The 25816-nt window shown below is 36.3% G+C and overlaps 1 protein-coding gene across 1 annotated transcript in view; it reads left to right on the top strand.

Moving 5' to 3' along the window:
* LOC150101360 (ATP-binding cassette sub-family A member 17-like) overlaps positions 1-25816 on the top strand; it is a 198198-nt gene that overhangs the window by 26328 nt on the left and 146054 nt on the right. The window contains exons 4-5 of the mRNA XM_090400780.1: positions 5103-5257; positions 14591-14740. Of these exons, the coding sequence (XP_090256906.1) occupies positions 5103-5257; positions 14591-14740 (305 nt within the window). The remainder of the gene's footprint in view (positions 1-5102; positions 5258-14590; positions 14741-25816) is intronic.

Raw genomic sequence — 25816 nt, forward strand, 5'->3', positions numbered from 1 at the left:
TATGCCAACTATGAGTAATCTCGTAGCCGGCTTATCAGACAGAATTTTGTTTCATACGCCAACTACAAGTAATCTCGTATCACCCCGTCTTCAAGGTCACTACGAGTAATCTCGTAGCCGATATTCTAAACATGGGTGACTTTGGGATTTATATATAATTAAGAGTTGGTTGGGTGTAAAATTGGCTCTTGAACAAAAGAGAATGCCAAGTTTCTTGAATGCTGAGGAGGCTATTGATGTGATGTGTTTATGCCCGGAAAGGCTGGAGATATATGTTAGTCCAAGCAAAGAGATCTTGTCTGGTGATTTGAGGGTAAGAGTAGATAAGCTGGGATCTCTTTTGTGTGAGAAGACTGCAAGTGATGGCGACTGTCATTTATGTTTGATTTATGTTTGTGCTAATGCCATGGATGTTTCGAAGTGAGTGTGAAAGTAAAAGTGAGTTTTTAACGAGATTCTGCCATGGTTTGTATGTTGTGACTGGTTGTGATGTGACTTTTTGATTGGATTAATTTATGAGAGAGATTCGTTTTTGTTGTAGTATCACTGTTGATTTTCATGAGAGTCTTCATAAGTTTGATTGGATGGAAGTTTATATTGGGAACATGCATTAAGAGAAGATGGTCTCTTGGACATGGCATCCATACAGGGAGAAACCAATCTCTCTGCCATGACATGGCCTTGACAGTGCCTCTCCCCACATATATACCATCACTCAGACTCCCTCTTCAGGCACTACCTGGCAGTGGAATTATGCACCAATTTGATCAGAACTCCTGACTCATTACTCATTACAGGTTCAGGCCCACGCATTAACTGGTTCTGGCCTGCAGAACCATTGTTTTAACTGTGTATCCTCAAAAGCATTAAAGGTCATGGCCTGACCTTTAAGGGTATTATCACACTGCACCAAGAATGGAGAGGGGGGAAGCAGAAACCAGAATTCTTGCTCTGGAGACCAAACATGGCATTTGACACTTTCAGGTATGTGTAATGCTATGCATTACACATACATGAAAAGATGTGTGCTTTGCATTAAGGGATACTAAGGCAATTAATGTAAAGTCATTAGCCTCTATATATGCAAGTTACCTAGTCGTGAAGAAACTTCACATGCAAACTTTGTTTGCCTATGCTTGGATGAAAGATTAAACAAAAATATAATTTTTTATATTTAATTTGCTGTATGTAGGTGTCATGAGCAAGAAGGTAAGATGTGGATATTTCTTTTGCATAGAGGGCACTATGTATGGAATAAATGTTTCACTTTCAGTAATTGAGAAGCCAGTATTTCTGGTCAATTACTGCATTCTATATGAATAGTGTCTTCTCTTATGCTTTGTCACTAATGCAAGAGTGTCCCAAGAGCTCTATTATCACTTACCATCTTTTCTTATAGATAAATGTACTCCTCTCATTGACCCTATACATCAGTGCCATAATGAAGGCATGGTGAAAGAGGCGCCTGCCACGGGCGCAACAAGGTTTGGAGCACAAAATGTAAAAAAATAAAAATAAATAGATATAAAAGTCTGCTATTTTATATTGTATTTTAAAATTTCAGTAATACGTCACTTTAAACACACAAATACTGCAACTCATTTTGATAGGGGTTAATAGTCAGTATTTAACATATTGCAATTATTAAAATTTAACTTGTTAGATTTAAATTTTTCAAACTTTTTGTCATTTTTGGGTTAGGGGCAAGTTAGATGCTTGCCACAGGCACTTCATACCCTCATTACTGTACTGCTATACATAATTTTGCTTTAAACATACACTCCATTCCATTTGACAAACTTTATGGTGTTCAAACATCTCAAGATCAAGAATGTTGACAATCTGTACCTTTTGGATATTAAAGAATTATTGATCTTTAATGGGTTAATAATAACATTGTCATATTCAGTGCTAAAGATCTGAATTTGCTTTCCCTTACCTTTGATAATACAGAAATCACCAAACAGGAATATCCTCTCTGTTTTTGGACCAATATTTGCCTATACCTTTTCTTGGCATAAACCCACTCAGCTGTTGTCATGCAGACATTTTCAGCCTGATGAACACCACTTGGAAAGAAGTCAGTGGACAACCCCAATATGCAAGGTACCTCTTGCCATGTAATGAGTCACAGTTTGTACCGATTATAAATTAGAGGATTATGATACTCCCAAGTCACTGAAACTGTGTCTGGGTGAAATGGCTGTGAGAAGGGCCATTTCTTTCAAACTTTTGAAGTTTGAAAGAGGCACTGTAAGAGAATGACATGTTGTGAGCCTGAGAGAATGCCATGTTGTGAGCCTATCTGTTTGGCAAATCATTGACAAATTGCACCATCCCAAGTCAACAATCAATGATACCATACTGAGATACTACCCACCACATGGGTGTTACGGAGGATAATTTGTAAAAACCACCATTCATCAGCTGATATTGAATGCAGAGTTCTGGACATCAACTGGAGCACGAATCTGCCAAAATCATTCAGAACCGAGCTCAAGATATAGGTTTCAATCGTAGGACAGCAATTTGATAGCCCCACATTAGCCAAACCAACATGCACTGTTATCTTCAGTGGTGTAAAAAGTATACAGTGAAATGTGGAAACTTAGAAAGCTGTGTTATGTAGTGACAAATCATGCTACATCCTGTGCTGAGCAGATGGATAGGTTTGAGTGTGGCAGATACCTTGTGAATGTCTCTCACCAGAGTGTGTAACCCCAAATATGAAATTCAGAGGTGGCGTAGTGATCGTATGGTTCTGTTTTTCCTGGTTTGGCCTTGGACCTCTGTTTGTGGTGCAGTGAACGTTGAACTCAGAGAGGTATCTGAGCATTCTCTTCTCTGCTTCCTACTTTTTGGCATTTCTATGGAACTGACCATTGACTCTTTCAGCAAGACCGTGCACCATGTCTTAATGTTACTGCTGCATCGTTCATGGGCATGAATGTCCTGATCTCAACCTATTGAACATCTACGGCAGTGCTTCCCAAACTTCTGGATGTCAGGGCCCCCTTTGCAAAAATTAAAATATTTCACGGCCCCCCCCCCCCTCAAAAAAAATCGTAATAGAGAGATATAATAATATTTATTGTATTTATATTCAATACAAAACATACACAGCAAATATTGCAAAAATCAAATGCATATATTACATTTTTTGCCTCTTACCATTTGGTTCTGAAGATGATGTGGGCTGTTCTGGTAAAATATGAAATACTGTCCTTTTTTTGAGTCTGTTTCTGCTTCTTCTGATTGTTCGTGGGGATTTTTTTTATATTTTTTATCAGCCACTTATCCATCTCAGGATTAATTTTTTTTAACGTAGAATAGATCAAATAATATCACCACTTACCGATACTGGCACACCACAGACTGATAACATGAAATTAGTGAATATTACCTGAATAAGGGAGCCCAGGACCAGGAACATTTTTCTCTTTTGTGACTTTTCTCCCTTTACAGTAATTAAGCTTAACACGAAACAGACAGCAAAGGCAGGTTATTAAAACATGCATATGATTGGTGCAGTATTAACAAAAGATCGCACAACCGAAAGATAAAAGAATAACTGACAATTGAGTTGAAATGCTAACTCTCTTCAACCGAATTCCATATGTGAAACTGCCATAACATTCATTATATATATATATATATATATATATATATATATATTACTTAGTTTTAACACTTTTACGAATTTTAACACGTTCGGTTGAATTTTATTGCTGCCTTGGGAAATCGAACTCACACACATCTAATTAATAACAATAGTTTTTAGTTAGATACTGTGTTTGCCCATGCAACATATGGTTTTGTTTCAGTCTATACAGCATAGTTTATGTATGAGGGGACATGTGATTCATTAATTAGTGTGTTTTTATCCCAGTTGTCTCTAAAATATATTACACAGATTCCTCATACCTTATTCACTGGCATAATAAAAGTACTTGTTTTTATTGCCTCTGCAGGCTGTTAGGGAGGGTGTTGTTTACCACCGCAAGCAAGTTACTGTCTCCCCACATGAACTTGTTTAAGCTTTTTTTCATGTGTGAAGTATATGCGAAACTTTTATTGGTAACAGAAAACTAGCTCGGATGACAGTGATAATATAAAACGAGTTTTGATATGTATATAAAGTCAATATCAACAGTCCCTGATTACGAACGCGTGATGAAAGGGACAGGAAGATTTGGAGCTTCCCTGGAGAGCATTCGAAGTAAATACAATTAACCACTGCTTTGAAATGAAACATATGAATAAGCAATATTTACTAATATTCATTAACCGCCGAAATACGCAGGAAGCAAAGTTTGTGAACCAACACCAATGTGTGAATTTTTCCATTAAAATATAAAAAATAACAAAAAAGAAATAATAAATAATAAAAGTTAAATACGTTTCTTTTAAAATAAAAAAAAATCTACTTAGTCTTAAAACATTTTAAATTTCTTTTCATTATTTCATGGCCCCCCTCAACAAAACCTATGGCCCCCCAAGGGGGCCACAGCCCACAGTTTGGGAAATACTGATCTACGGGATGAACTTGGAGCATCATGTGAGGTCAAGGGATGTCTGTCCCACAACAGTCCAGGATCTCATTACATGCCTACAGGAAGAATGGTCCAAAATTCCCATTGATCGCTATGATATGCTTATAGAAACTTTGTCCTGTAGGATTGCTGCAGTCATTGCAATGAAAGGAGGTGCTACATCTTATTAAGGTGGGAAAGAAGTCAACAGACTTCTTTCCATGCAGCATGTATTCTGCATTTTATTATATATACCATATATGTATGGTATTGTTCCACTGAACTAGTATCCATCATTACTTTGCTTTCTACTGAGTCTGTTAAAAACGTGAGGAATGGTTGACAACCCTTTTCACTGAACCCATTTCACCTTTTCTTCTTGCATCCCTCTCTATTTTCTGGAACAGCCTTCATCATGAAGCATTCTTCAATGCCTACAATCTCTAGCTTTTCCAGAAAAGTATCAATAGGATCATTCATTCTTCCTTGCCCATATAAATGGGATTGATATTAAAAAATTATATTAAATTTTTAAAGTGGTAATTTTAAAATGAATTATTATTTTTTAAGGCCTATATCCACCTTCTGCTGGTGATGTAGCCATAAATTCCTTAGATGTAGAAACCAATACCTGGCATACTTGCAGAAATATTGGATTTTGTCCACAGTATGAGACACTTTACAGTGAGATGACAGTGGAGGAACACCTTGTATTCTTTAGTAAGGTACATCATCTTTTTTGCCTTTTTAAATTTTATATATTAATAACTGATACTAATGATGTTAATAAATAATGATGTCAACAATATCATATATTTATTTTGTAATATGTGTGTGGAAAACACATGTAGCTTCAATCTTTGCTCTGTAAAATAGTTTCAACAGAAGTGACAATTTCAAAAAAAATTGGCTAACACCTTTTATTCCCTTTATAGGGAGTAAGTGAGGCTATTTCAGCCCTGTCTTTTGGAAACTGAGGGCACAGTTCTTTCTTCACTGGAATCCAATGGGATAAGATAAGGCTCAACACTATCACTATAAGTTGCATCTGATGAAGAGACGACTGACAAGTGTCACAATCTCTATCTTCCTAGCCCTAACACAACATGTTATTGTCTGAAATAGTGTGTGTTCTACAGTCACTTTTCTTGAGTTTATGGGACAAAAACCCCAAGCTTCATAGAGAAAAGTCGCTTGTCCATGGCGGAGATCGACTAACTTCGGAACCAGTTGAAGAAAGGCATTGGAAGTTCCTCTAGTCAGCAACTAGAATCAAACCTAGGTCATTCTTTGACAGCCAAGTGCAAAGGATTCAAACATCACTTACACTGAGCTACACAGGCCTAAAGTGGTATTTCTTTATGTGGCAATGCTAATTATGAGCATGAGGTCAGATGAGTTTCCTTGGCCATTCCAAACTGTATGTCTGGTTTCTAAATTTAACTGAGTAACTTTCATCATAATACAAATGTGATTTCATAATGCTCTCCGGACCAGATTTTTGTTTTAAGACAAATCTCATCTTCTGTTTTCTTTTCCCTCTTTTACCTTGTGGTATTGAGGGTTTATTAATCATTGGACCTCAAACCATTCACAGGATAAAGTGGTCAGCCCTGTGCCCCGGTTTATCCTATGCCCGTAGTGTTAAGTTCTAAAGGCTGGTTTGCCTGCTTTGCAGGATGAAAAACCCCATGATAAACTGGGTAAAAAACCCTACTGTCCACATTCACGACTGGCTAACTTGGCTATGGCTGAGGAAGATCCTTCAGCTCCTCACATCACTGACAGGAATCAAACCTAGGACACTCCTTTCCCAGGCATATGGTTGCGAAGCGCATAGCCACTAGGCTTACCGCACGGATGTTTTAAGACAAATAGCTGAGAATATTAAAAGTCTATATTTCAGCTTTGCATATCTTGAAAAAATAGTTATCAAGGCAAAAGTTGCTCAAAATAAACACTGAAATTGCATAATCATTTGTAGTCTTTTGGTTACTACCCATAATACAAGAGTAATGATGTAGTTACTAATGGCATCATTACTTCTTGAAGTGGAATATCATTTTTATATTGTGTAGAGTGTGAATCATGTTAGCTGATCATTTTGAACTTCCTTACATAATTATGACAAATATTATTATTATCGCAGGCAACTACAAGGAGTCGACAGACTCATCGAGGGAGGCCCTAACATCATGTCAAGAGCAACTGTTCGACATTCACACAGTATCTATCATACCTTGCCCTGAACTCATTCAGTCATAGCACCCACAACAGACTCTGGCAACTTATTCCACTCATTCACCACTCTCCAAGTAAAAAACCTAGTTCTAACACCCCTTCTAACCACACTCTTGCCCAATTTCCATGTATGGCCCCTAGTCCTCCCACCACCAATCCTATTCTCAAAAATATCTTCTGGATTAATCCTATAGAAACCCTTCAGTAATTTGAATGTCAATCATATCACCCCTTTTCCGCCTATCAACCAATTTTTGTAACCCACAAATCTTCAACCTGTTCTCATAAGGTTCATTCCACAGACCTGCTATCATTTTGGTCACTCGTCTCTGGATCCTCTCCACCTCCTCCCCATCAAGAAGAAAGCAGTAGTCTAAATGGGGTCTTATCAAGGCTCGATATAAAGGAACAATAACTTATTTGTCTCTGCTTGTTAAAGTATTTTTCAGCAACCAAGTGATTTGATGACTGTTTAGGCCACTTTTGCAATGTGCCCCCTAAACTTCTCCCTATCCACCAACACTCCCAAATCCCTGGCCTCATCAATCTCCTGGAGTACAGTTCCACCAATGTGATATACTGCTGCTAATCTTTTCACTCCAAAATGCATAACCTTACACTTTGCCGCATTAAATTGACATCCATTTTCCCTAGTCCAGTCCTCCAAATTATCCAAATCATCCTGCAAAATTTTGACATCCTGTGCACTCACAATTGCTCTCCCCTGCTTTGCATCATCAGCAAACAAGTGAACACTTCCTCTCAGATGCTTTCCTATATTTTTAATGAACAAATTGAAAATTAGTGGTCCAAGAAATGAACCCTGTGGCACACCACTAGTCGCAGTCCGTCTTTTGGACTCCACTCCTGAATAAACTACTCTCTGGTATCTCTTCATCAACCACCCTCCTATCCATCTCACCAACCCTATATCCATCCCCATCTGCTCCAGTTTACTGATTAGAGTAACATGTGGTATCCTGTCAAAGGCCTTGGCAAGGTCCAGTAGAATCACTGTAAACCCATTACCCTTATCCAGTTCAGCCGTCACTGTGTTATAAAACGTGAGCAAGTTACTGAGGCATGACCTACCCTTCACAAAACTATGTTGTCCCCCATACAGTATCCCATTTTCATCTATCCAGTCCTGTATTCTTCTCTTGACTAATTTCTCCAAGACCTTGACAACAATGCCTGATATGCTAATCGGTCGGTAATGTACAATATCAGTCTTGGAACCACCTTTATGTAGTGGAACTATTTTCCCCTCTTTCCACCCCCCCTCGGGACTAACCCAGACCGGAGACTCAAATTAAACAAAATGGTCAAGGGTACTGACAATTCTTTTAGCCGCTTCACGTACAACACGAGCTGGTATACCATCCAATCCCACAGATGTATTGACGTTGAGGTTATGCAATAGACTACTCACCTCCACTTCATTCACCACAATTCCCATATAATCTATTGGTTCATTCATTTCTGCAATGTCACCACCTGGAAGATATATTCTTGCAAAATGCTCACTCAGTAATTCAACTATATCAGCTTAGTTGGTTACCTCCCTACCATCGGCATTCTTTAAAATCATTCTACCATATACATTTTTCCTTTTACTTGCAACATATTTAAAAAACTGTTTAGGATTCTCTTTAGCACGCTTTATACTGTTCATGTGCCTGCAGGTCACCTTTCTCCTTATATTCCCTCCATAGTTGTTTCTTTTTTTGCAGCTCAAGCTTAGTGGTGTTATTCATCCATTTAACCCCTACTTGATTTATTATTCGGACTCTAGGTATACAGTCAGCCATTGCTTCATACAAACACTTCTTTACCGCCTCCCATGCACTATCAACTTCTAGCCCTTGCAGTTGTACATGCCATGGCACTGAACCAATCAATCTCCTAAGCTTATCATACTTACAGCCCGATAATTCCACATGTACCCCGTCTTAATTGTAAAATCCACACCTTTAGCCACCTCCCAAGTCAAGACCCTATGATCACTCTAACCAATTGGTGGCAACGTGGTCATATTCGTGACAGTCAAATTCTCAGATGCAATTACCAGGTCAAGCACTCTCTGACCTCTAGTATTTTCCATTACATGCTGTCGCAGATAGTTATCCCTTAATAACCGCATAAAATCCAGTTCCTTCCTCCCATGTGTCCTCTCCTCCTTCCAATCAATGTTACCATAGTTGAAATCTCCCATAATAATTACCCTCCTTCCACTCATTTCTTCTATTTGCTTATGCATACTATCTCCACCATCTATTCCATCACCTGGTCTATAGCAGCACCCAACTGTATATTTAGTTCTGCTAATTTCAATCTCACACCAAATAGCCTCAATTGTGCTCTTTTCTCTATCCTGCAGTTCCACTTCTATTCTTCTTAGCTGTAGCTCATCAGCTATCATCAATAACACTCCACTCCCCATTTTATTCTTCCTGTCACTCCTGAACACACCATACCCCTCACATTCAATCCTCCTAGCTGTATCATCTTCTGTCAGCTATGTTTCACTAATGCCAATAACTTGTGGTCTGGAAGTGCCAACCAAGGCCAAAAATTCTTCCCTCTTGTTCCTAATACTTCTGGCATTTGTATACATGAATTGAAGAAGCTGATTTGTCCCATCCCTATTTTGATGCTTTATACTAACTATCCCATTCTGATTCATGGTCATTCCCACTCGCATGGGCATATTGCACACATTCACACACTCAATTGTCTCCCTAAAATCTGCAAATCTACTTCCTCTCCCCCTTAATAACTCTAGTTTCCCTGGTTCTGTAATTTCACTTCCACCACATTCGACAACACCTTTTCAAGTCTCCGCACACCAAATCCATTCAAATGTAATCCATCCATTTTGTACAAATCCTTTCGCCCATCAAACTCATTCCACACTTCCACAAATTCCACACCACTCATCAAACATAATTCATGCATAAAGTCATTAGCAATTATGGCCCTCCTTCTATACTCTTCACTGTCATGCTGTGGCAACAGACTCGCCATCCGAACTCTCTCGCTCTTTTCTTTTGCGACCTCAAGCAATTCCTTCACATTCTCACTCATAGCCTTTTTATTTCCTTTCAAATCATTTGTACCCACCACCACCACTATCAATTCCTTCACCCACTGTTTTTGCATCCTAATCGACTCGCTTACATTCTTTACGGTCGCACCAGGTTGGTATGATTTTGTTAAACTCTCAGCTAACACACCTCTTACTAGGGAATCTCCATACAATACATGCTCTTTCATTTTATTTACACTCACTATCATACCCTTATTTTTTCTATCATACTTTTGATTATTAGTCAGTACGTTTGTTAACGATTGTTGCCAACGTTCCACTTGCTGGTTTTCACTATGTATTCGCTCCGTGTAATAAAGCTATTTCACTCATTGCATCTGTGTCGTCATTTTTATTTTCGATGATTCATTCAATCGTCCTGTATGCTTACCTTCATTCACTATATCAACGCCACTCTCACAGCTATCAGGTACTACCTCACAAATATCCTCGTTCATACCTCGAATATTGCTGTTATCTAATTCCTCACTTTCGACAATGATATCACTCACATGACCCGAAACATTCTTTAAATCATCACATTCTTTACACTTTTTGCACACATTTAATCCACAATCGTTGTTTAACCAGACTCCAACCGCTCTTCTCGATGCATACATTTCGCAAACAGAACACTGAATCAAGTCTTTTAAATTGAGATTTCCAGACAAATATGTCGCCATCTTAGTGTTCCTCTTTATGGGAGCCATGAGTACAGATAATCGATCTATCAGTTTACTGTTAAAATATTCAAAAAACACACAAAAATCACCCAGACACGTTAAACTATAAAGTAAACAATACTGTGTAATATGTAATACTTAATATATACTTAATTATTCCTAGAATAACTTATCTCAATCAGGAGCTCTTCTTTAACACGTCCACAGTGCTTGGCTCCTAAGGAATATATGATGGGTCTTTGTTTCCTGCCATAATGTGTTTTATTTTTCTCTTGTGTGGTATGCAATAAGTCAGGCCACATTTCGTTGTTTTCTTTTTCTCCACCTCTTTAATTTGCTCACTTTGTTTAATTTTTCCTGATCAGCCTGCTTTGTCCTATAACAAATGTCACAGATACAACATATAATAATGTAAAAACCTAGTTGATTGACTGTACAAAAGACTCTTTGATACTGAAATCAGCTTTTGGTGTAAGCATACATGATATTTTGTTTAGAGGAAGAAAGGCAACTTTGATGGCATTGCTTTTCATCATCTGAGTAATCTTATTTGTGATATTTTGAATGTGTGGAAACACGATCTATCTTTTTTTCTATAATTCACTCCAATCTGTAGCCTAGTTGGCCAAGAGGATAGAAAGTATTTACTCTCTACTTGATCAGGCTGCAGTTTAACCCTGTGGAGATCGTGGTCAAAAAAATTGCAGTTTAGGTCGCATGTATCGAAGAGATGCATTCATTACTAGTATGTGCTGAAATGCAATAAAACTTAAAAAAAAAATAGACAGTTTATTTATTTTCAGTTACAATCTAGAAATTATATAACAAAGAAACAAAAAAAAAAAAAAAACTAAACCAATACTATACTGACATCAGAGTTCGTGATATCCCTCAGATACAATTTACTATCAAATATCACTTTAACTTTCGACTCTATCAATCTCATCATCGGACTCGAGTAATATTTGCTGAATCTCTTCAACATCTGATGGATTATCCAGTCGATCTATTTTTCCACTCATTTTCAGTGGTAAATTTAAAAAAAAAAAAAAAATGCTATACTGACATTGGAGTTTGCGATATCTCTCAGATACAATTTACTATCAAATATCACAAACCTTTACATAACACGTGCTAAACTAAACCGATGGCATAAACAGTGCAGAATATGTGTATGTACAGCTAGTCATGACCTCCAAGCTATAACTGGATATGTGTAATAATAAAACAGTTTGTTTGTATCTGTCAGATCATTTGTGACCTCTGCAGGGTTAAAATCCAGCTGTGGCCACAAATGTTTGTAAATGTCTTTAGACCAGAGATGAATTTCATTGCCTAGTGATGACTCGAATTTTGAAAACTCTAAACTCAGGGTAGCCCCTGAGTTTCAAATAACTTGACAAAAAAACGTGATACAAAAATGTTACAAAAAAGCTTATCATTTTATATTATAGAGTAGATTACTGAAGGTAAGAGGAGGTGAGTTTAATATTTTTTTATGAGAAAGAAGGTAGGGCTGCATTTTTGTTTGGTAACATTGAAGGTATTGGGTTTTACTCTTGCTCACTGAAGAATTGTGTAAAGATAAGTGTTTACTGCACTGGCAGTAGAAGATCTTGAAGCTTGGGATGTTTCTGCAGATTAGTAGAAAGAATGAAATATGCTATCATCAGCAGAACTGTGGAAAGGATTATTGGTCATTGAACAAAACATGCAGTGAAATGACTAGAGAGAAAGCTGACTATCTAATTAGAGAAGTGGTAGTAGACCAAAGCCTAACTGTTTAACTAGCAGGATTTGATGCTAGATAAGATTGAATTCTCTGGAAATGTCAAGAGCAATAGAACATATTGCTCTTAATAGAATTAAGAACAGAATTAATTTTACAAAATAGGATATTTGTCTAATTGAAAATTGTTACTCTTTTTTTATTTTAATTTTTTGTAGAACAATATTTAGTTATGATTATATTTTACATACTTTTTTTTTAAATATGAATCTCTCACAAAGGTTATGGCCCTTTCTGCAATTATCTAAAGGTTAGATAATCCAGATATCCTGCTCAAGAGACAAAACATGGAACTTTCTGAAGCCACTTAAAGTGTCTAATAAGTTAAGTGGTGATCTAATATCAGATGATCTCACACCCGAAGACATTCATGAATATCCTTGTCTATGGTGAGATTCAAATTCAGACAGTGTTTCTGTTGGTCAGTGGATGTGTTATTCACTTAATCAATTGGCAAAACATATAACAATGCATCCCTCATGTGTTTCCTAAACAAAAATAAAGTCTGTGCCCTAAAATGCATAGAATCCACTTTGTGACCCTAGTTATTATTATTATATACAAAATCCTTGTTGTCCAGGTGAAATTAATATCACCTTAATTTATTCTGATTATTCCAGCTTATCCTTGAATATTGATATTGCAGGTTGTTGGGAGTTATATAAATGTTAATAAGTACTTTCAGTGTATACAAGTGGGCAATTTCTTAGTTTCATTCAGTTCATATACATCTAAGAGATAAATAAAAATTGAAATAAGCATTGACATCACTATATTTTGGTGAAACCTAAATTAGACATACCTCAATACCATGAACTCTCCTTTCTCCATACTAGTAGAGGATTATTTTAGACATACCCTCTGCTAGCATGTCAAAATATGAGTCTAGTGTTTTAGACTAATTTTTCCATCAACATGACTACCAGTCCATGTAGCATCATTGGATGCATTGGTTGGACACACACCATCATTCTAGTTTGTCCCTTAGGGATTCTCTGGAGTTCAAGTTTTTCCATGTCATTTCCCTCAAACCACATTTTAGGAACACCTTCAATATGACACAATGCATTATCATGTTGAAATCTGTTCTGTAAAATTACCACAATTTAGCAGGCTATGTATTATCCAGAAGTATTACATATCCATGCATACATTCTTCCAACTCTACAGATGAAGGCCCAATTTATATCAAGAGAAACAGCTCAGGCTATTATACCTCTGTCCCAACTTCACATTTGTGGTGATGCTTTCAGATATAAAGTGTCCAGGCATCCTTCATACCCACACTCTACATCTGATCAGAAAAGCATCGTGTGAGTCATCACTTCATATAATGAATTTCTAATGCTTCACTAGTCAGTCAAAATGTTCATTACAGCAGTATAGTCTGCACTGTTGATTGCCAGGGTTAATGTTTGTCTAATGCATGGCAGCCCTTTCATAGAAACTGAAAGTGCATATCTTTTCATGTTCTCTCCTACTACTAAACTGAACTCCTGCATGTACTATCCTTTCCATTACACTGAGGTTCTTTCCTTTCCTGTGCTAGCTTCATGGATCTTCCTGTGCATTTCTTGCCTGCAATGAGATGGGTTATTAATCATTCTATTTGCTGTCTTTTGTACCAAGTCAAATATTTTAGGAAGCTCTTAAGGGTACTTCCCCAAATGGGAGAACATTATTCAGTGGTTTGACAGGCTTGTGATTTCTATAGAATTAATAACTGTTCAGGGATAAAGAACTACTCTTTTGGATGGTGAAGAGATGACACTTCTAACATGTTTATCTCGAGAGAGAGAGAGAGATTTGGGATTAGAATAATCATAGAGATTTGGATAGTGTCAAAAGTAGCATTGGAAGAAAAGTTTTTGCAAGAAGTTAAATAGGACTGAGTTTACTATCTTTGAAATTCACATGGATATTTGTGAATGTGTTTAAATAGTAGATGAATTTCATTGCCTGGGTGAGACTATACTTGAATTGGCCTTAAAAGGTTTCACATCTGGTCTCTTACAAGGTTTCTAAACCGTAGTTCATCAATGGCACAAATATATAAATTTATAACTTTCTCTGAGTGGGGTCCACATTAAAAACATTAAAGGTCATAATTATCATATAGAACAGGTGATAAATCTGTAAAAGCAGTAGAGTAATGTGTAACAACAGGTTTAAATATTGAAGAAAAATGCATTGGTATATTTTAGATAAATAATGAATTAATTGATATTATAAAATGAATGTTTGTTTTCTATTTTAGTTAAAAGGACTATCAGTTATTGATCAGCAACTAAAAAAGACCATAGATCTTCTCCAGTTAGACAGTCATGTTAATACTTTAGCTGGACACTTGTGTGGAGGAGAAAGAAGAAAGCTTTCATTAGGAATAGCATTGACTGGAGATTCTCAGGTAGTATCAAATTCATTTTGTGATTATCACAGATGCTCCATGGAATGTCACGTTAATTCATTCCTAACAAGCTTTACTGTATATTCATTTCTAAGAATGTTCTAACAAGGTGCCTCTAGGGGGCCTGATAAAATTAGTTAATTCAGAGAAGTAAGGCAAAGTGAGGTCTTAAAGTAATCAACTCCCAGATACTGATTGAAAAAAAAAAGTGTCTTGGCTCAAAGAAATGATTTAAAAACCTAACCATGTCAAATGATCTTGGATAATTGGTTCCCAAAAATTCAAGAACTCAGTACCCTCTTTTGTCCAATAACTGATAGCATAGACATCCCCACTCACAACTTGCCAAACAGTTGCATATTATGGGCAAAATATTAAAAATTTTATTCACTTAAAAAAAAAAAACCTTAATAACAAAATCTTAAAGAAGCAGAGATTCAAAGATTCAGAGACAGCATGGTAAGTTTTGATATTACTTCATGGTTTACCAATTCACAACTGACAAATCCTTGACCTTATTAAGCCACAATTTCTTCTCTTCCCATCCCAAGATTTTTGAATTATTCAAGTTCACCAGATATTTAAGTTATGCTTCATGAAAGAAAAATATACAAACAGCTAGATGGGACTGCAATGGAATTTCCTGTCCCTATACTCCTTCACTGCATTCATGGCATCATTATAATCCTCATCCAACCATGTGTCACTTTTGCCAACAATGTTCAAGTAAATGAAGTTATTCAGTGCAAAATTTTTGTCCATGTTATCGAATTATTCTTAAACAAATACAGTAATTTATTCTGAGTATAACTAATCACTACCTGTCCTATATTTTTCCATAGTTTAAATGCTCTCCTTATATCTCAAATCATGTAATTCCTTTGACTGCCCTCAAACACATTCACTACTGCTTCTGGTATCCAGTCATACCTCTTTATGTTGGCTTCCTGCCCTTCTTGCATTCTCTCATTTTACATACTACTCTTTCCCTGTATACAAAAGCACTTCTTCTAACCTACACTCCTGTTCTTCCACATTGCCTCTTATTTCTTCAGATCTCTTGTTCACTTCTGTCTTTGCCCTCCCAACCAATAACAGCCTCTCCAGTTAACTTAGAACAAATCTCTTTAAGTGCATTTTAGTCATCCCACATGTTCAAAAATTGCATTCTTTTCTCCTCACACAATTCTTCCAGCATCTCACTATTTCAGCTCATCAGTCATTCCTGTGCATCATGTTGATTATCTTTCCTTCTGCACTGTTATCTTTTCCTTTCCTCAGTAGCTTCTCAATATCCATTTAGCAATTCTTCTTCAGTCTTACTAAATCATTTGTTATTACAACTACCACCAACTCTTGAACTCTTGCTTACTTACTCCTTGTATACAAAGTCTTAACCACTCTGTCCTTCTCACCTTTCATTCACCACACCACAAATAATGCAATCTCCATATGGTACTACGCTTGAATAATTTTTACCTCTTCTCCCTACTTGGGTATTTTTCATTTGATTCTTTTCTGCATACTTCCATTCATATTTAAGTCATTTCATTTCATTTTACATTTGCCTCATCTTCACCAACTCAGCTTTCATGTCTTCCATCACTTTTACTACAATATACATTCTCTGTCTTGCATTCTATCACTCATAAATGTCTTTACAGCTATCAGTTGTGCTCACTTTTGTGCCATCATAAGTCAGTTTGGTTTTATCCATTACATTCACATGCTTATGCTCTGCAATACCTTTTATCTTTGGTTTACCATCATTTCATTCATGTTTACTACTCTTTCAAAAGAAAAAAAGAAAAAATCCTTGCAGTCCATTAGAATAGGTATGCACTTTCTGCATATATATCCATCCATGTGCACTTCTTCAATCACTTGAACTGTGTTCCTACACACATAACATACTCATATGTAACTGCATTCATACCCTCTTGCTATCATACATACATATTCATACCTTCTTATCTCTGTCATACTGACTTTAAAGCCATGAGTCAGTAACATTCTTTCTTACCTGGTAATGCTCTTATGCTTATGCTCTTCACTACATTTCACTCTTGGTCTTACGTTATAAATTAAAGATGCCAAGAAAGTATATTCTTGGTTTAATCCTTTATCCAAGTGTAAGCAAACAAAGTTTGCACCTGAAGTAACTTTAGGATTGGGTAACTCGTATATAGAAACTAATGACTTCACATCACTTGCCTTAGTATCCCTTAATATTCCTCAGCCGACCTAGTTTGGCTCAGTGGTTAGCGTATCTGCTCTCCAGCCAAAAGGCTGCAGGTTTGAATCCTGCTGTGGGCATTTTTTTTTTTGATTGTCTGTGAAAATACTAGTGGTGGTCATAGTAGATGGTGTTGGTTTGCTGTATTGAGTGGTGGAGACTGATAGTTGTATAGTGGGTACCCTCCCTCGATGAGTCTTTGGACTCCTTGAAGGTGTCACATAATAATAATGCAAAGCACATATCCTTACGAACATGCATAATGCTATGCATTATGGTAAGGGTCACTACCCAGACCGGTTCTAGGTAAGGGAAACAAAAGTGAAATATGAGCAGCAGTTAGTTAATGAAGCCAAAAAGAATCCTAGGCAGTTCTTTTGATATGCAGCTAGGAAAAAAAAAAAAAGAATGATTATGGAAGGATTACATTGATTGAAGAAAATGCTATAAGAACAACCGTTGCAGGGGATATAGTTGAGATACTTAATCAGCAGTTCGTAAAGATCTTTCATTCTTATGACATAATGGAGAGTTTCAGAGCAGTTGATGATGAGGAGGAGGAGAGATTGACTGTAAGTCAGTAAGAAGTATATGATGAATTGAGTAAACTTGATGTTAATAATGCTGTGGGACTTGATAATATATCTCCACACATCTTAAAGGAATGTGCCAGGGGGTTGGCATCTGCCTTGACATATTTTTTTTAATATGAGTCTTGCACTGGATCGAGTTTCAAAGGAGTTTAAGGAGGACAAGATTGTGCTCTTCATAAGGGAGGTGATAGAACCCAAGCATCAAATTTAGGCATATATATGTGTTAGATATTGTGGTTAAGGTGTTGGAGAGGCTGGTGAGAACCAGGATCCAGAATTTGGTTGACAACAATGGTATTATCTTTGATGGACATCATGGATTTGCTAAAGGGAGATCAAGTTTTTGTAATCTGCTTACAATTAGGTGACTTCATTGGACAGAGGGATACACAGTAGTATACGTAGATTTTACAAAGGCTTTTGTAAAATCTACCACATAGATTACCACATAGAGTGGACTGGGTTGGGCATTAGATTAGTGCATTGAATTGGAGACTGGCTATCTGATAGGTATCATCAAGTTGTGTATGGGGAGAAATATCCTGGAAAAGGGAAGTCTCTAGTGGCGTGCCTCAGGGATCTGTTTTAGGACCATGGCTGTTTAACCTGTATGTTAAATGTATTGGTTAAATGGTATTGGTGAAGATTTGGATGGGGATATTCAGTTGTTTGCAGATGATGCAAAATTGGGACAAACTATAAAGAGTAGAGCAGATGTTGTGGTCTTACAAGAAGACTTGAATAGATTCAGTGAATGGGCATGGGAATGCCAGTTCAATGTTGCAAATTTTAAGGTTTTAAAATTTGGGAAACAAAAGATGGGATGTAGAATTTATGCTTGGTGGGAATATATTATTGGAAGAGGAAATAAGAGACCTTGGGGTGATAGTGGATAAGGATCTAAAATTGAGGATAACACAATGAATTCTGGGAATGATGTGGAGGTAACTTGTGGAAATAAGGAGATTCTTGTCCATTGAATAAGGCTCTGATTAGGCCACACATTTCAAAAGGACAAAGAGATGTTGGAAAGGGTCCAGAGGCGACTGACTAAGGTAGTTTCTGATCTCTGTAATGTCGAATATGAGGAAAGGTTGAGAAGATGCAATTTACAGTCTGGTGGATATGAGAAAGAGGGGTGATATGATAGAGACCTATAAGTTAGTAAGGGGTTGTTAAAGGATCAATGTTGAAGAGGTTTACAGAAAATGGTAGGAGATCAGGGGAGAACCAAAGGTCATCCCTGGAGGGTATATAAGGGGAGTGAGAAGCGGGTTTTTTGCATGCAGACTTGTGAATGATTGGAATGCCTGGCTTGATAGGATGGTGTCCGCAAAGAATTTGAGTGTGTTTAAGGCACGGTATGATGAGCTGTGTATGTATGACAAAAGAACCTCCTAGATGAGTCTTTGACTCCATGGAGTCTTAGGGTAATAATAATGTTTTGTCACTTTTACAAATTTTGCACACAACTTAGCTTTCTTACATTTTTCTCATACACTTTTTTAATAGGTACAGACTTTTTCTCAGTATCTGTTTCACTTGCTATTCCATGTTCCATAGTCTGCTTCATCTCTCTTACTCAGCCTTTCCATAAACATGTGCAATATTTCCCAATGCATACATATTTCACTCATATTAGCACCATACCATTCTCAAAAAATCCGTCTTTCTTTTCTGCCAACCTATGCAATGATCTCCCTCTTACTGCCATTTTGTAGCAGAATGCTATACATGAAACACATAATTTAAAATAATAGCATCTAAAATTTTCCGCAAAGAATTGAGTGTGTTTAAGGCACGGTATGATGAGCTGTGTGTGTATGACAAAAGAACCTCCTAGATGAGTCTTTGACTCCATGGAGTCTTAGGGTAATAATAATGTTTTGTCACTTTTACAAATTTTGCACACAACTTAGCTTTCTTACATTTTTCTCATACACTTTTTTAATAGGTGCAGACTTTTTCTCAGTATCTGTTTCACTTGCTATTCCATGTTCCATAGTCTGCTTCATCTCTCTTACTCAGCCTTTCCATAAACATGTGCAATATTTCCCAACGCATACATATTTCACTCATATTGGCACCATACCATTCTCAAAAAATCCGTCTTTCTTTTCTGCCAACCTATGCAATGATCTCCCTCTTACTGCCATTTTGTAGCAGAATGCTATACATGAAACACATAATTTAAAATAATAGCATCTAAAATTTTAACCAAACACTGTGTACCAGTCACAAATATCACACATCTACACTCAATCCAAAAATTACACAATATCACACAATAAATATAAAATGAAATTATCTTGAATATTCTTCATACATTTGTCATGTGCATATTCTTCTCCTGAACAGAAATCCAGTAGGTACGTACCATTGGTATTAGCTTTACCCTTTTTTCCAAATTTTCCTAAAATCTAGGATTCATTTCCTACTCTACTGTTTAGGTCCAAAATTAACCAGGTTTTCCATATTTCTTTGTCTGTTAACTTGACAAATCCTCTTACTTCCCTACTAGAATTTTCTGTGGGATAACACCATTTCCCACGTTTCAATTTTCCCTGTTACTTTGCTTAGATGGGATAATAATGTAGATGGGTTAAGGATGGATAATTCAATTGCTCTGCTCTACAGACCAAACAGACCTTTTCAAGCTACTTTAGGCTTCCATTAATCAGGGTGGTGGTAGTTGTGCATCAGACGATGACATTTCTCTACCTCCTAAAGATATTCACAAACTTCAATGCATGTAAGTGGAATTTGAACCTGTAGACTCTGTTTCTTGTAAAAAAATATGCTATCTACTTGGCTAGCCAGACCAGTATGCTGATTCAAGAAATTTACCCTCCTGTTTAGTGTTGAATTCTATAGCTTCTTCTTTTTACTTTATCTATTTACTATTTCTGGAATACTGTATAATCTCTTATGGTTCTTATTTAGAATGTATAGAATGAATGTATCTGTTTTATTATTATGTGGCACCTCCAGGGAGTCGAAAGACTCATCGAGGGAGAGTGTGCCAACAGCATCGATTGATTGATCTCCTTCTAATTGCTAACCGTGCTCAAACTTGCTTAACTTTTTGTGAGCCATTAGTAGCAGAGGCTCTACCAATCGACCCACCTTTGCTCTGTTTGATTATGTTGAAATGAAATTTCTGTAATTTTTCTAATATCTACACTTTCCTTTTCCATTGATTTTATTATGTTGACATGGAATTTCTGTAATTTTTCTAATATCTACACTTTCCTTTTCCATTGATGCCTCTAATATAAATGGTGCCTGCCTTCAGTTCTGTTGAGTTTGAAACCATTATAAACAAATGCAGTAAATCATTGAATATCAACATAAAATATGATTGCAATGGGACGTTTTTTTTTAGGTCTTAACAAGATCCAGTTTTTCCTTTTTCTTTATGCGCTGCACTATCTAATCATTCAAAAAAAGAAAATTGCTCTTACTTCTTTCCTACTAGAATCTTCAGTAAGACAGTAAGCACAGATAGCACTGATTTCCCACTTTACTTTCTTCAGTTGATATTTCAACATTTCTTTCTTCAGAAAAAATGAATAAACATATGATATTCACTTGTGATTCTTATTGCTGACTTTGAAGTAGCGTTTTCTAGAAACATGATTTAAGTTCCGCTATGGTATGCAAATGTGATAAAAGTATGAATGTCTTTATACATGGTTATGCATGTGGCAAAGGGTGGAAAAATGTGCTTTGGGTTTGAACCTTTTAAGTATGTCTGGGGAGTGAAAAGAGAAAGTTCTACAAGGCCAAATAGATTGCATATCTAATTATAAGAATAGGCTAGATGGTAATTTATTACTTCTATACACAAATGCCAGGAGCATCAGAAACAAAGGGGTTGAGTTCGTTGCTTTATTGAATATGATGTGGCCTAAGATTGTTGACATAAGTGAAACCTGGTTATAAGAATCAGATATGGTAACTTGGATCGAGTGTAGTGGGTATACTATTTTTAGGAATGACAAGAGATAGGAGGGGAGGAGGAGTACTACTAATGATATCAGATAACTTAAGTCCAATTAGGGTAGAAATGCAAAAAACAATGATGGTAACAATGTCTAATGTAACGTGAGTTTGAGTCTATTTGGCGTTAAGTGGAGGCTAACAAAATTAATTATGTATTTTGGGGTGTTGCTACAGATCTGACAGCTCAGTGCAGGGGATGAAAAAATGCTTGCCAATTTACATTTATGGGTACCAAATGAATGGTCATTAAGGGTAACTTTAATTTTCCAAACATTGATTGGGTAGACGAGAAATCTCATGATAAGAAAGAAGAGGAATTTATTGAATTGTTGCGAGACAACTTTCTCAAGCAGCATGTGAAAGAAGAAACTAGAGGTCAAAGAGTGTGGGATTTGCTCATAGCATCAGAAGGGGTCTCTGTTAACTATTTTATTACCAGTTAGTGACTGTGATCATGCTGTGCTTTCTTGGGAAGTATCTAATTGTATTGATAGTTCAATTAGAACAAAGCTGGAAATTATGATCAACTTAGGAGAATACTATCTTTGGTCCCATGGTATCAGTTACTGAATGTTTGTAAGATATATCAGCAGTGCATGGGAATTTTTGAAAATGCTTAAATGAGGCAGTATCTGAATGTATCCCTAGTGTTTGAAGAATAAATAGGTTGGAGTGAAATGGATGTGCAACCTTATTAAGCAAGAGATCCACAAGAAGATGATGATGTGGAAAAATATCGTGAGAATAAGAGTGAGAGGAGTTATGAAATATATAAAGCTCAGGCCAGAAAAGTAACGAGTGTTGTGTGGAAAGCTAAATCAAAGTATGAAAAGAAATTGGACATGCAAGCAAAAGAAAGAATGAATGTGAAAAAATAACTTTATTGAATGGAGATGGTACTCTAGTGTCGGAAACTAATGAGATTGTTCAATTAATGAGTGCTCACTTTGCTCAGATATATCAACCAGGTGTATGCAACATGGTGCATAGTGCTACTGCTACATTGGATGAAGAGTTATAGGTTCATGAAAATGAGGTTAACCTGGATAAGAATTTGTCAATAGAGACAGATGGAATATCAGCCCTTTTGCTAAAAGAATGTTCAACTGAATTGGCTAGGCCTTTCACATGTTTGTATAATTTGAGTCTCAGCTCAGAAATAATAACACAGGAATGGAAGAAATGTATGATAATTCCATTGTACAAGGGTAGTGCAAAAACTGATGTGCCTAACTACTGACCTGTCAGTATCTCTGGTGTGGCAGTGAAGATTTTGGAGAAGTTGGTAAGAACTTGTATACAGAAATGGGTAGACAAACAAGGCTATACTCTGCAAGGAGCAGCACATGAGTTTATTAAAGAAAGGTCATGTTTTGGCAATTTGCTTATATTTTTTAACAAGTTGGATAAAGGATACGCTATAACAATAATGTTGGATTTTTCTAAGTCATTTGTTAGGATACCATGTGAAAGGCTGTTGTATAAACTGAAGAATATGGGATTGATTTAAAAATCATGATTTGGATCAGGGGATGGTTAACATACAGATATCCTAATGTCCTGGGAACATTATTTTGTAATCTATACATTAATGACATCAGGCAGGGTCTAACATCAGATGTGCAATTGTTTGCCAATGATGCGAAGATAGGCAGGGCAATCAGGGATGCTACCGATATTCAGTACTTACAAAAATAATTTGAATAGGTTGGAAATTTGATAAAATGAAAATGACTGTCAGTTTAATGTTAGTAAGTATAAAGTTATGCACTTTGGTATGATGAGATTTCCAGTGACATATTATATTAGCAGGGTTATGCTACAAGAAACTGAGGAGGCAAGGGATCTTGGCATATTGGTGGATAGGAATTTGAAGTTGAAAGATCAAATAGCAAAAGTTGCAAATACAACTCAGAGGATAATTGCGATTTTGAAGTGAACCTTGACCTCTCAGGATAAGGAAGTCATTTTGCCTTTTTGATAAGGCTTTGATAAGACCACTGGATTATTGTGTGCAGATTTGGTCACCCAGATTTCAAGTGGATAAAGAAGCTGGGGAAAGAGTGCAAAGGAGAATTACAAAGAATATATCCAGATTATGGGATTTAGATTATGAAGACAGATTGCGAGTATGTGGATCACAGACTCTGGTTAACAGGAGAAAGAGGGGTGACATGATAGAGGTCTAAACTTCTGAATGGATGTTATAGGATATCGTCTGATGAAATTTTTCATTATATGGAAAGTGGGGAGAGAGAACACAGTAGTATCCATGGAAGTTAAGTTTGTTCACAGTCTAGAAAGGGATAAGAGCTGGGCTTTTCTCTCACAGAGCAGCGAGTGATGAAATAGTTTGCCTTTAGGGGTAGTGAGTGCATCTAGTGTGAATGAATATAAGTTAAGGAATGACAGCTGGTTTGGGTGATTTATAGCCTCTCTCTCTCTCAATGAATCCTTGACTCCCTGGAGGTCTCAGATAATAATAATGTTTAGGAAGTTTTTTTCCCCATTTGGTTGCCAAGTAAATTGTACCAGACAGGAAATTGGTCATTTAAATCCCTTACACAAACATTATCTAGTATGGAAGCAATTGGATTCACATCAAAATATCTTAGTATATATCATAATACAAAGCATACTTGCTTTCAGTCATGTAATTGCTATTGTTGGATCCTATTTCATCTTAACCCATATCTTGGATCTGACATGTTTGTCACTGCGATGTTCTTAAACAAAAAATAAGTTGCTAGTTGATTTCTAATCCAAATATAGAGAAAATTTGTATTTATTGACTGTGCCACTCTATATCTAAATTAGTCCAAGTATTGAAGTAAAACCAACTCTCAACTATTTCCCCTTAATATGTTATTATTATGTATACAGGCCGAGTTTATTTAACTTATTTATTTCTCCCGCTTTGGTTCGAATATTTTATGAATGGTGCAGTAAAAGAGATTCAGGCAAAATACAACTTTATATCAGTAAAACAAACTTTTAATTTAGGCTTACAAATTATACACTTTAGTTTAAATCACTGAATAAGGATTATAAACATTTTAGCTCATCTGGTAATACAGTCATATAGTTTCAGGCAATGGTTAATCTGTTGTCTGAAATACAGCTTTCACAAAATTTAATTAATTATTTGATAAAGTTCTATGTCATAAAGTTCCTTAGTAACCAATTACATTAATATCTCATAGTCACTTAAGTTTCAAATACAGTATAAAGACGGCAATGCTTCTTCACTGGTAAGATATACACTCTTAAATCCAGACTCCAGCTAATCTCCGCAAAAGTTATTGTTAATGTAGGGATATTTTAGGAAGAAACACATACGTATCTCCGCATAGGAATATCAATAGTTGGATGATTCTTACCAGTAATCTTCCTTGTTCATCTACTTATATACGAACATTTCTTATAACTGTATACACTTGAAACAATTAACAACACTCATTAAAATAAATCTTCTTATTAATAACTGAATAAATTAATGGTCGCAATTCACATAGTTAAACGTTCTTGCTCAGATCAAAAGGCTTGTACTATCTTTGACATCACTTGACCAATTTAGTATTCTACTAATAACTCTTGAACTAAGATAACACATAGTAATTCTTTAACTTGAAGTTTTTACGCACAATTGCCTATACTTCCGGCATTTAATTAATCTTTTAGGCACTATATCTCTTAACACAGCTATTGTTAAAATTCAACCTTGCTGCCTCTACTTATTCTCTTAGTTACTCCGTGCTAAGCTTCAAGTTTCCATGTCTGAAAAGTCGGTCCTGAATTAAATGCCAACTAAAGTATAGCTAGTCATCCAGTTGTCACCTTGCTATCTTCTGTTGCATTATTTGTTGTTCTACAACTTACTAGCTAACTCGCTCCTCGACTAGTAAACTTTAATTAGCTACTTGAGTGACTCGCCGACTCAATGTTATCACACTCTGATTCCCCGAATGAATAGCTTTCTCTGCGTTCTTAGCTTATGTATCCCTTCTTCCCGCCGAAATTATTCTCGTGCTCTCTTCAACTAAAATCCTTTCCAGCCCTTCGATACTAATCTGTCACGCACTGTTCTAAACTCGTGCTAGCTATCTTACATACGTCTCCATGACAACCAAAACAAAATATAATAAAACTGAGGTATTGCACAACGTTATACCTCTACATACAGGAACAAATAAAGAATATTTACACTTCAATTAATATGCAGTTAAAATGTTGGATACAAAT

Source organism: Typopeltis vanoorti, chromosome 11 (assembly GCF_054136105.1).
Source record: "Typopeltis vanoorti isolate ZY-2024b chromosome 11, IOZ_Tvanoo_1.0, whole genome shotgun sequence".
In the NCBI taxonomy this organism is placed as follows: domain Eukaryota; kingdom Metazoa; phylum Arthropoda; class Arachnida; order Uropygi; family Thelyphonidae; genus Typopeltis; species Typopeltis vanoorti.